At 26.5% G+C, this 12852-nt stretch overlaps 1 protein-coding gene across 1 annotated transcript; it reads right to left on the bottom strand.

Annotated features, from left to right (window-relative positions):
* Positions 1 to 943: 943 nt before the first annotated feature.
* On the bottom strand, positions 944 to 2912 carry LOC107885967 (gibberellin 2-beta-dioxygenase). The gene is made up of 3 exons (XM_016809742.2): positions 2245 to 2912; positions 1807 to 2155; positions 944 to 1368 (listed from the first exon to the last, which is right to left on the bottom strand). Exons 1-3 carry the CDS (start codon positions 2649 to 2651, stop codon positions 1105 to 1107), a joined length of 1020 nt encoding a protein of 339 aa, XP_016665231.2. The 5' UTR covers positions 2652 to 2912; the 3' UTR covers positions 944 to 1104.
* Positions 2913 to 12852: the final 9940 nt, after the last annotated feature.

Below are 12852 nucleotides of genomic sequence, written 5' to 3'. Positions count from 1 at the left end.
CCAGAAATCGAATAAGAGAATCGAGTTTCATAGTTTTCTTAATACAAATTCAACCGCTCATATGGTACTTGGAGAAACGTTAGTCGTCTATCTCCCAGGATACAACAACAAAATAATCGCTGTAGTAGTACCTTTGCAGTGATCAACGAACAAACCTTGTATTATTTTATCACTGAATCGTTTGAAAATTTGGAGAGAAAAAGAAAATAATTTTTTAGAGTGAAAAATTCATTGTGTCTCTGAAAGAATTCTGCAGTATTCTTTAGCTTTTATAGGTATTCAATATGGAGGAATTTTAGAAATTTTTGGTGAATAAAGATACAAATCTATATTAAAAGAACCTTTAAATCAATTTGAATAAAATCAAATCAAATTGAAAATGAATTTAATTTGGGGTTTTAAAAATATTTTTCTTATTTAATATTAATTCGTTAAGTAAAGCTCAATGCCTATTTTTTTAACACGAATTTTCTCTAACACTGACAATATTTTTGTAGTATAACAAAAAAAAAATTTAACACCATTAGTATTATACATAATTTGTATAACATTTAATAAATTTAGGTACTAAATTGAACCTAAAGAAAGCTTAAATACCAAATTAAGAAAAAAATATTGAGTTTAGATACCAAATTAGGCCCCCAAAAATTTAAGTACCAAATTAAGAAAAAATGTCAAGTTGAAGTAGGAAACTTTAAAAAATTAATAATTATATCTTAGTTTATGTGGATGATGGGTGAAAATAAGAATATTGGAACTTGATGATTTTTTATATAAAAAGAAATAATGTGTATTCAATTTTGTACATGAAATAGTAACGTGGTCTATTTTGATAAGTTAAATGTATATGCAATAAATATTTTATTTGGACAACGTCCTTGTTTGTGAATGTGATTTATAAGTGAAATATTATAAAAATAGTCTTGAAATTCCCAAAAGTAAATGGACGAGAATCAAACACATTCAGTACATTAATATAACTTTTTTGGGTCACATATAGGATTTCACATAGCTACAACCTATGTCATTTCCACCTATAGAAAGTAGAGTCAACATTTTTATAGCACCTGTTTGACTAAAAATGGAGGAAATTTTATATTCGAATCATTGGCCTGCAGCACCACCAGTTTTTTTCTCAAAGAGGCCTAGCCTATAATCACCCAACCTTGATTTGTATGCAGAAGTCTTGTATTCCCACCATGTGAACTCCTCGTACAAGCTCTCTTCTCCTTTCGCCATTAATGAAGCTAAAGGTGCTATCTTTTCACTTAAAGGTGGCCCTCCAAAATAGATCATTGATACCCTTGATCTCATTGATTCTGCCAACACTCTGTGCCTCACACTTCTTAATCTCCCATTTGTCATTACCTAAAAGAATTGATTTATTGAATATTAATTCCTAAATATGATTACATGAAACAATAGAATAAAGTAGGAGACTAGAAAGTGGCAGTGACGCCACATATGAGGCTAAATTAAGGGTATTCTTTTCAAACAAGGCATAAAAGGGAAGACAGAGAGAGCTCATTAAGAATAGTGATAGATATGGAAAGGTAAAATTTTCTTTATATATATGTAAACATCATCCAAAATCCAAACCCAGTTTTGATATTTTCTCTTTCTTTACTAGAAAAAGGAGGTTAAATTTCATTTCAGATCCTCCTACTATACTCAGATTTAACATTTAGTCCTTATACTTTAGTTAATAGGGTGTTAGTGATTTGGACTGAGAATGACACTATAAAAGTAGAGGGACCGAAATAATAATTAGATGAAAGAAGAATGTTGACATTATATAGTGTATACCTGCAAGGCATCACCAACATTGATAAAAAAGGAGGTCTGATCAGGTGGGACTGAAACCCAAGTCTTATCTCTGAGACAGATTTGCAGGCCAGATGTGTTGTTTGATCTTAGGACAGATATTATTTGCGGGTCTGTATGCTCCCCGAACCCTATCAGGTTTCTACCACCCAATGCTTGTAGCTCCGGGCATGGTGGATAGTGGTTTAGCCTGAAACACGAGTCACTCTTCTCGTCTCTCAATAGCCTACTTAACGCATCCCTCGGCTCTATTTTCAGACCATCCGCCAGTAATTCCACCACTTCAAATGTCATTCTCTTCACTGCTTGGATATAGTCGTTCACAGCAGAGCTGCTTCATTACAAAAAAGGAAAAAAGAAAAAAAAGGCAGAATCAGTCCATCTGCAATCTTCTAAAACAGTAAAAAGAGATCATATTACCGAAAAATTTCAGGGGTTTCTCGGAAAACAGTGAGGGATTTGAGGGAAGTGATTTGAGGATTGGTGTTAAGGAGGAGGTATTCAACCCATCCCACATCGCCATTAGAGCCAATTTTCTTGAAACCATAGCCAAAAGGATCAGGAAGGCCGGCTTTGTCTTTGTCAGACTGGGGGAGATTGAAGAACTTGAGAGCTTCAGCTTCTAATCTGGTGAAGAATTCCATTGGAACACCATGATTGACTAGCTTAAAGAAGCCATATTCCTCACAAGCCTTAACTATGAGGTTCTTTGCTTCAGGGTCCCTCAAGTCTACCACAGGGATTCCTTTGAAAACACTGGTGGTAGGCTTGCATGTTTTGATCAAAGAGCAATGGTCTAATGCTGCAGACTGTGAATGCACAACCATGGTTTCTTCTTTTCTTTTGAAAGGAGGAAAGAAAGCAGAGGAAAATAAGGGAAACAGAGACAGATTGAAGAGAAGGGTAATGAAGGGGGGAAATTGGTGGTATTTAAATACGAAAAATGGGAAGAGCAGATAGCGAAGTGCATGACATAAATAGCATAGAAAAGGAAATGGCAGGGGCGTTACTGACTATACAGTGGAGACATCTGGCCTTGTGTGTATCTTTGGGAATTTATGCTTTCGAGGGAAGCAAATGTGACTCAAAATTTTCTTTTCTGTTTCTTCTTCTTTTATAATATACAAAATCAAAACCATGACCTTTTCGGTAAAAGTATTGCTCACATAGCTACCAATTTCCTTTCTTTTTAGTATATTGAAGAAATTTTCTCTCTTGTTTAAAAAACTCTAATAATTGCTTTTAAGTTTTAACCCAATCCAATTTAATTATTTTCTTATAAAATCACCCTAAAATAAATAAAGAAGTTAAAAAAAAATTCTACTTTGCTGATGAATACATACAGGAAAGTCATATGAATGACACACTATCATTTTCATTCATTAGCAAAGTTAACTAACATTAATTAAATGTTGACATATTATTCACATTCATCTCACATTAATAAAGTTAACTAATATTAATTTTTTTCATCTATTTTTAAGTGATTTGATAAGAAATATAAGTTTGATGGTTAAAAATACAAAAATTAAATAAAAAACTAAAATAATTTTTTTATAAAATTTGAAGGTCAAAAAACTCATTATGCCAAACTAATATCATAAAATTTAACTTATTTTAGACAAATTATCATAAATTTTAATTAAATTTATTCATAAAAATTATATTTATTTTTTAACTATCATAAAATCATCATTTTACTTTTTATTTTTAAATGTATGTACCTTTTCCTCAATTATTAAAAAAAAAAAGGTTGAGACCAAAATACAAGATGCAGTTGTACCACATTACATAATGTGGTACTGTCCTTGATTTTACTTTTATAACTATATAAAACAAGTCTTTGAATTTGTAGCTTGTCGGACAACGATTGGTCGTTGCATTTGGTTTATCAAAGGAGCATTCAATGGGGCCGAAGAGTGTGTATATAATTTTAATATTTTAAAAAATGTTGCAAAAGGCTTAAAAAATTATATCTTATTTAATTTTAATTAAAAATTTATTTTTAAAAATATAGAAACAATATGTTCATTTTAGGGCCAGGTTTCAAATGTCTTATGGACTAATTCGAATTTTGAACAAATTAAATTTTGTTTGATCTGACAACAAATAACTTAATTTGAAAATATTTAAATTTAAATATCAATATATTATTTAAATATAATAAAATCAAATATTTAATATTTAACATCATTATTAATATTACGTTACACTTTATAATATCATTGTGTTTTAATTGAGAAAAATGAAAAAAAATTTATTTAGGCCCTTCAAAATTTTTTAAAAAATTATACTTTAGCCACCTTAAAAATGATAAAAATTTGATTTAATCTTTTAAAATTATAAATATATAAATTATTAAAATTATAATTTAGTTTCGGCCCTTAAAAGTTTTTTTTTTCGCTTCGCTCCTAAATGGGCCGTTAGATTTTTAAGGAGAGGTGAGAGGAAAGATGGAAGAAGGAAGAAATAAAAAAGAAAAGCAAATATAAAGAAATACATATAAATAGAAAATATTTTTTATTTATGTTTTTAATGCCATGTGTCAAGATATCATTGGTTTTTCTTAACGGGAGTAACCTTTGAACTTAAATGTGCAATAGAATAAAACTCTAGGTACCTATTTTGACAAAAAAAAATAGATACTTAAATAAGAAAAATTTCATAATTTGGGTACACATTTTTCATATAAGCTTAAAACTTGCATAAATTTATTTCATATACAAAAGAAAAATGTGCACTGAGAAACGCAAAATACAAAACTTGTATTAGATATTATAACTATTTACATTTTTATTTGTTTTTGAATAATTACTATAAAGGAAATACAAATAATTTATTTTAGTAAAATGAATGACATTTAAATTGACAGTGTTACTAAATTTGTCATATCAAAATTATAAATCTACAAAAGAATATTAAATACAAATTTAGAAGGGACTGAAGCATAATTTTACCAAAATTTAAGTAATAATGTAAAGCTTATAAATGAAATTTTGAAGGAATTTGGGGGGGTGATTTGCCTCTGACCACTATGTATTTGATAATTTTTAACATAATAAAAGAATATGCTTAATGATAAATTTGGCTATTAACATTTATATGTTTTGTCAAAATGGTTCTAATTGTATTTTTGAGCTTTTTTTTTTAAATTGCTTTTTTTAACAGATTTGATGAAAGTACCGTTAAAAAAATTAATAGGGATGATGTGAAATATTTTTAATGAAATTTAATTTGTTACTTATGTACCTCAATAAGATAATTACATGTAAAAAAGAATAAAATAAATAAATCATTCATGAAATTAAAAAAATAATTCTTAATTTAAAAAAAATAAACGTAATAATTTAAAAAAAATTTAAATGAATGCATACATTTGTTTACTGAGAGATTTAAAAAAAATTAATAAATCAAATCAAAAATATTGAACGTGTGCGTTTATTTTGAAACTTTTTGAAACTTTTTTCAGATAATTATGTTCATTTTCTTTAAATTAAGAGTGATTTTTCTAACTTCGTGAATTGTTTATTTACTTTATTATTTTCTATATCTAATTATTTTATTGAGTTGTCTAAGTAATAAATTACATCTCATTAAAAATATTCCACATAATCCCGTTAAATTTTTTAATAGTACTTTCATCAAATTTGTTAAAAAAAGTAATTTGAATTAAAAAAAAAAGAAGAAGAACAAAGGTTGATTGCCAAAAAATGCTCAAAAATACAATTAGGGTCATTTTAATAAAATATGTAAATGTTAGTGGTCAAATTTATCATTAAGCCAAAAGAATATAATCTCAACATAACATATATAATTTATTAAGACCCTAACTCCTTCATACATGACTCGTGTCAATTACTTTTTCTTTTTCGTTTTATCTTTATAAGATAAATGGTCAAATTTTCATTTTGATCCTTTTACTATGATCATACTTGAAATTTAATCAATATATATATCAATTTGATTTGATTTAATTATCTACTTTTACAATAATATTGGTAAATCAAATAGTAATTATCCTTGACTAGTTTGGTTAAAAGGTTAATAAGTTTTTCTTTAAAACACTTTTCTAACGTACAAAATCTATCACGGCATGATAAGTTAGAAGGTGTGTTTCAAAGAAAAAATTGTCTCAACATTCTTACCGGAACATTTAAGGGTGTCAGCTGTTTAGATTAACTTGTAATACTTTAAAATTAGATAACTTAAATTATGTCAAATTAAAGTGTAGATATTAAATCTTAAATTTAAACATAGTAAATGGGTTGCAGCTATAATTTAACTTAAAAACAATCTATATCTAATACAACCATCTTTATTTTTTTGAAAATTTTTAGTAAATTTAAATATTTTCAAGAATCTTATTACAAATTTTTAATTTTAATTGTAGTTATAGAAAACTAAAATCTATACTTATTTTATCTCTTGAGTAAAAAGATGTTGATAAAAAACCTTATTATCAAAAATTTGAGTTGTTGTTTTTTTTTTTGAAGGTAAATTTATTAATTCATTCAATAAATGGAACCATATAATTCAGAGAAAAAATATAGCAAACATTCATCGTAGATGGTAAAGAACAAGTTCCATTAATACAATAAAAGCTTAGCTTCAACATTAATAGAACATTAAATTTTAATTTTATGATCTATCTTTTGATATAAAAAAAGGTTTATGATTTTTTTAAATAAGGTTTTAATTAATTTTTTAATTAGTAAAGAAATAATTTAAGTCATTATAATTGTTTTAATGAATAGTCAATAAAATTTTAATAAACATCTAATAAGCAGGGATGAAAATGGAGTGAGGTGAGGGTGGATATTGCCAAACCCACCATTGATTTATAGTTGGCATGCTTTACTCCACCATCCATCATGTTCCACTGTGAATACACAATCTTGAAATCCATTACTATCTCCATAGATATTGGATGCATCCATCCCCACTCAACTTCAATTTAATTTTTACTACTTGTTTTTAATATTTCTAATATTTTTATAAAGTCAAATAAATATTTAAACATAATTCTTCATAAAATATTTGAACATAAAATATATAATTTTTTTTATAATATATTATTATATTTTTACCCTTTTAATAGTTATATATATAAAAGGATAAAATGTTAACTTTATATAGTAGAGCTAGGTGAAGTGTGTGGAGTAGGCTATTACCATAACTGCTCTATATCTATTATCTAAAAAAAAATCTGCCCCACTTCATCCTATATCCACTTTTATAAAAAAAAAATTCAAAATAATTCGAAATCTATAAGATGGTTTGGGTTTTATCATAATTAAAAAAACTAAAATTATTTTAATAAACACATAAAAAATTTACACGTGTTTTTGGGTTGACCTACTTTTAAATTAAAGGATTTGTGATATGTTAGACATTTAAATATCGAATCTGTGATGCCCAACCCAGGATAACAAAACAATAACTGCTGACCTACTTTTAAATTAAGGAAGGATTTGTGATATGTTGAGAATTAATATCAAATCTAAGATGCCCAACCCAGGACAACAAAACAATAATTGCCTAAAGCTGTTCATATAAACTTCTCTTTTATATTTTTTGTGTTCATTTTATTGTTTATATTCGATGTTCGTAAATATCTCTCTTAATAAAATTATCTTTAAAATTCGAATCTAACAGAAAGAAAAAACTTCCTTTAATAACATAGTTAAAAGATTAAGGAAAGTGTAGTTTAGAAAGAAGAAAAAAAATGTGTCATGAGGCAACTAAAAAGGAGATGACTTTTTTCCGGTTACAAATGAATAGCATTCTACCATTAGTAAAAGCAAATGGCATTTGGCCATTTGAAGAAGAATGGTTTTTCGCCATTATTAAGGAAACTATCTTTCGGTCATTTGTGACGATAGAAAGAGACCCAACCATAAATGGAAAGGGAGAATCATTAATTCGATTATGGTTGATTAAGGTTGTGTACATGAGGAAATATATTTTTGCTTACGAAGCAATACTTAATCTTTCTATATTAAAAATGAATTTAGGTGATGAAATTGTAGGTAATTTTCGTCACGTGAGTGAATCAAAATCAGTGTCGTTGAAGTAATGTACATTTACATGGCCTGAGCCTCAGAATTTGATTGACAGCAGTCAGATTAATGACTTCTTTAAGGGAGCGTTTTGGGAGCTAATATTTTAGAATTTAGATTGGATTTCAAAATTAATGTAAATTGAGTATTAAGCTATTAAAATGTAACATTTATGATAATTTTTTAATATGTGAATTTGTTAGATGTTTATTTTGTAATGAATTTAAAAATTTTAAATTATTTTTGAATTGACAAATACATATTTTATTCTTTTCTATATATTGTATTATATCGAGTCTCAACTAATTTATTCATAATATATGTGTTCTGTTTTTATCATTTATATAATAAATAAAATTTAAATTCAAATTTTCAAATCCATATTTTCAAACCAAGCATTACACAAATCATTGTTGATACATTCAACCCCACCTCCATAAAAACTAGCACAATCAGCTTAACAAATAATATACACAACATTGGGTAATAACTAATAAGTAATGCTAGGAATATAAATTATTTGATTCAATTAACAATATATTTGAAATTTTGAAAATTGCAAGTAAAAAATTATGAAGAATACTACCTTATGTGAATTTAACTAGTACGAGAAAATATTATATAAAATAGAAATATTATTAGAAAAGAGACACAAATAACGTGATGTCACTTGTTACTTACTTTAAACAAGTGAATTCACACATGTAAAAATGACAATAATGTAATAAATATCATACAATAGGGTTTTGTTTCTAATTGGTAGGGTTTTGTTTCTAATTGTGCTTAAAATTTTTACATGTTAAATAATTTTATTAATATGCTAATGTGGCTTGGCTCAATACAATATTAACTATTTTTGAGTTTTGAGTCTTACTTTATATAATTTCTTCTATGTTTATTACGGTTATAATTAATTAATTAATTAAAATTATAAATATATATTTTTAAAAATAAAATAAATTACAAAATATAAATGTTTATAGACAAATTGGCAGCATCAATTCTATTCATGGAATTTGAGAAGTAAATTTACGGTTATAAATTTTTTCGACTAATGAAATTTGCATATAATAGTCAGTCCATGCCAGTAATCTTGTCATCCGTTACGAGAATCTCAAATATTATTTGATTATTAATTTTTAAGCGCGTTTTATTGTTGAATTTTAGATTATGTTTCGAAATAAAATTATAAGAATGTAAGATTATAGGTTAAATGTGAAATTACTTTATTTAGTTCATTTAATTAGAATGTAAAATTTAAATGCTTAATTGATAAAATGTAAATTTATCTTAAAATAAATTTACTATGTTGTCTTTATTGTAAAATATAAACCCATTAATTAAATAATTACGATAACTACAAAGACGATGATAAAAAGCAAGTTACTCCACCAAATGTCAATCATTTTATAATCCTAATAGATAGAAAAAAATTCAAAAATCTTGTAAATAAATATTTTCAAACTTACTAGAGAAAAAGGGAAAAAATCTTTTTTATTTTTATCTTAAAATATAATGAAAAGAATTATATTGATAAATATAATAAAAATAGAGAGTAGTTTTGTCTTAAATATTCTGCCCATAATATTAGGTTACTTAAGAAAAATATAATAATGAATTACACCCTATATTACGAGATTATCATAATATTAAAATTTAAACACCATAATCTCGTTCAAAAATATAATATTACGGATCGTAATATTGTATTCGGTAAACCAAACGTTTGCTAAATATTATTAATAAAATCTCATTATAATGCTCTTTAACAATCCGTACCAATGATCAAAGTTGGCATCCCTTCCATCTCCATTTTCATATGGCAGGATCTCCATTTTCATATGGCAGGATCTTAGGGTCAATCCTAATTTGCAAACATCATTTATGTTCTTTATGTACATCATACACACAACAAGCACTAAATTAAATAATTTAATTTAGATATGGGTTGAAATTGACCAAATAATTAACCCATATATAATTTTTATTTGGTGGATGATTCCCAAATTCTTGACCCCTCCACGATCTTCATTGCCTCCCTATGCCTATTTGGCCTATAAACTGATTTGGAAGTCAAAAGCATATTAACATCCTTTTCGGTTTTTCCCTAATGAGACAAGCTTATAAATTCCTCTAATAGGAAAGCACCATTGGATTTTGATTTGATATTTCATTTCCACACTTCATAAAGGAACAATATTCAGGCCAAAAAAGAAGGAAAAATTAAAAGTCAAACCCTAAATTAGAAAAATACAAATATATATATAAATTAAATTCTTCGTACATTGTTTCACTACCTTACTTGCATGTTTTAAAGAGTTGACAAATTTTAGAAGAAAGACATTAGACTAGTTGTTTTGAAGATATTTGGACAAGTTAAATCCCACAACATGAAGACTAATTGAATTGAAACTGAAGACTTGAAGATTGGTTTCTTGCAGGTTAAGACTAGTTACTTGCGAAACAAGTAAAGTCACTTTCTATAGTTGAAGACTTTGGATTGCATCGAGACTCTAGTGGAAGTATTATTTAATGCTGATTCTTGGCCTTACTTTATAGAAAAGTGGTTAGATTATAACTCTTATGTAAGTAAAACTTAAGTAGTATATAAACTTAAGTTTTGCTTAGGTTAAAGGTAACTAAGACAAAAAAAGGCCTTGACAAAGCACAAATTTGTTCAAGATAGGAATGTGTATGTATGCATTGCTTTTGCAAGCAATCATGAGAGTCACTTGAGTTGCAGAACTAAGCTTTTGAGGGGAAAGCTTAGAAGAAGAGTGATCCAGTCTTTGTATAACGGTAAGGTTCCTAAATTGGTGAGTGTTAGACTAGTGTTAAGACTTAAACCATTGGTTGTATTGTGAGAAAGATAGCGGATCATTACTTTGGACAAAACCCCCATAAACATAGATTGAAATTGAAAGGCATAAACAATCTCGATATTCTTCTTTAATTTTTCTACAATTATAACATTATTTTAGCCACAATTTTTGTTTGCAAAACAAATACCTGTCAATTCTTCACTTACAATAAATCAAATCAACATGCCACATTATATATTAGCTAATGACATATCATTTAATCAAGTAGACTTGTAAAATTAATAATTTTCAATTGTTATAAAAATCTTTATTTTTTAAATCGAAGGACTAAATTACGTGGCCAGACCAATGTGAAAATGTGATAATGAGTTTGAATTAAAATTAGTAAAATATAAGTCCGACGTATGAAGATGATTTAAATTTAGATTTTTATTTTCAATATTCCAATCAACTTAGAAATAACATAAAATCAAACAAATAAGACAAGAATTCCCTGGAATCATTAGTAAAGAAAAAGTTAAGATGGTGATCTTTAGCGACTACATTATAAGACTCACCTTCCTAAGAAACAAACTTCGAAAGAAATGGTACGCAAATTGCAACTTTAATAAAGACAAAATTTAATTTGTCAAATTTATCAAAAATAAAAAAATAAAACATACATCAATAAATTCTCTCGACAAAGATTTTTGACTTAGTCCACTCACAAAGTAAAACTAGGAAACATTTAGTTTTTTTTATGTATAAAGTTATAAGTTGGGATCAACAAAATCAAGAAATTCGTGATATAAAAAATAATAATCATCACTCACAACAAATAAATTCCTATTAATCATCTTCAATTTTTATTAAAAAATAGTTAAATAGATATATTAATCGTATTAATTGAATTATAGATTCAGGATTTTACTCCAAAGGGAGTAAAATTTCTAAATCAGAATAACTTTTTTTTCTAATGTAAAAAAGTGTCAATTCTTCTTGGATAGTTTTTCTTCTTATCAAATAATTCAATTTAATATTTTCTAAAAAGCATGAACTATTTAACTGTAAAAAAATTAAAAGAAAAAATCATATTATATAAAATTAATATTTCTTTCTAATATGTAAAAAAAATAACTAATACTATACTAAAATTTCCATAAATATCATTATAATTCCAAAAAATAAATTAAAAAAAACTTGGCCTTAGTCCTATTTCTCAATACCAGGCATCCCAAATTACACCCTTACTTTTTCATAAAATCGAACTCATAATGATAGAATCTGTTGAAAAATACTTTGTTAATATAAGTATAACCTTATGGTTTAAGGGAATGAATTATATGAAACAAAATGTGACCAAGGACTAAAACTTCAAACAATCAAAATTCTTGAGTAAGAACATTAGATCATCACTTATTCAATCAACAAGATAGATATAATAAATAAAATACAAAGAAATGAAGGTTTGTCTTGATTAAAAAGCATATAAATTAAATGAGAGTTTGAAAGAATAAAAATCTTTATTATAAATATATAACTTTCTTTGAATTTTTTTTTGAGTTGGCAGAGTTGAATATATATGATATAGTTCAATACTTTGTAATCCATTATATATTCGTTTTCAGATACTAGATGCATCCGTTGATATAATGTGAATACTAAATCTAAAATACAAAATAATTATATATAAAATTTAAAAAATTTTAAGGAGACAACCACCCCGCATCTCGTGGATCCATCCTCGACTAAAGAAACTCAAGTTTAAGCTCAATTTTGTTCAAGTTGTGAATTTGTTTTACATTTATTTACAATGTATTGTTCTTAGATTAATTATTTGTTTTTCCATTATTATAAGTTATAATATTTTATTATAATTGTAATTTTATTTGTATTAATAACTTCATCAAAGAATACAGATATATCCAAACTCTGGTCAACAACAAAAACCAACTGTCCATAAAAGCTATTAAACATGAAAGAGAATAAAACAAACAGCGACAACAAAAGCAAATAAAACAAGAAGCAAGGGAGAGATAATGTAAGCAACAACCTCTTTTTATGGAGACAAAAGATGATACTTAGAATGATATAAAAATGAAAGTGCAAACACTACATGTGGAGTAATGCCCCCATCCCTTGGCATGATCTATTAAAGCAATTTCAGA

The sequence above is a fragment of the Gossypium hirsutum genome, chromosome A10 (genome assembly GCF_007990345.1).
Source record: "Gossypium hirsutum isolate 1008001.06 chromosome A10, Gossypium_hirsutum_v2.1, whole genome shotgun sequence".
In the NCBI taxonomy this organism is placed as follows: Eukaryota; Viridiplantae; Streptophyta; class Magnoliopsida; order Malvales; family Malvaceae; genus Gossypium; species Gossypium hirsutum.
This window is presented reverse-complemented; position numbering and strand designations above follow the sequence as displayed.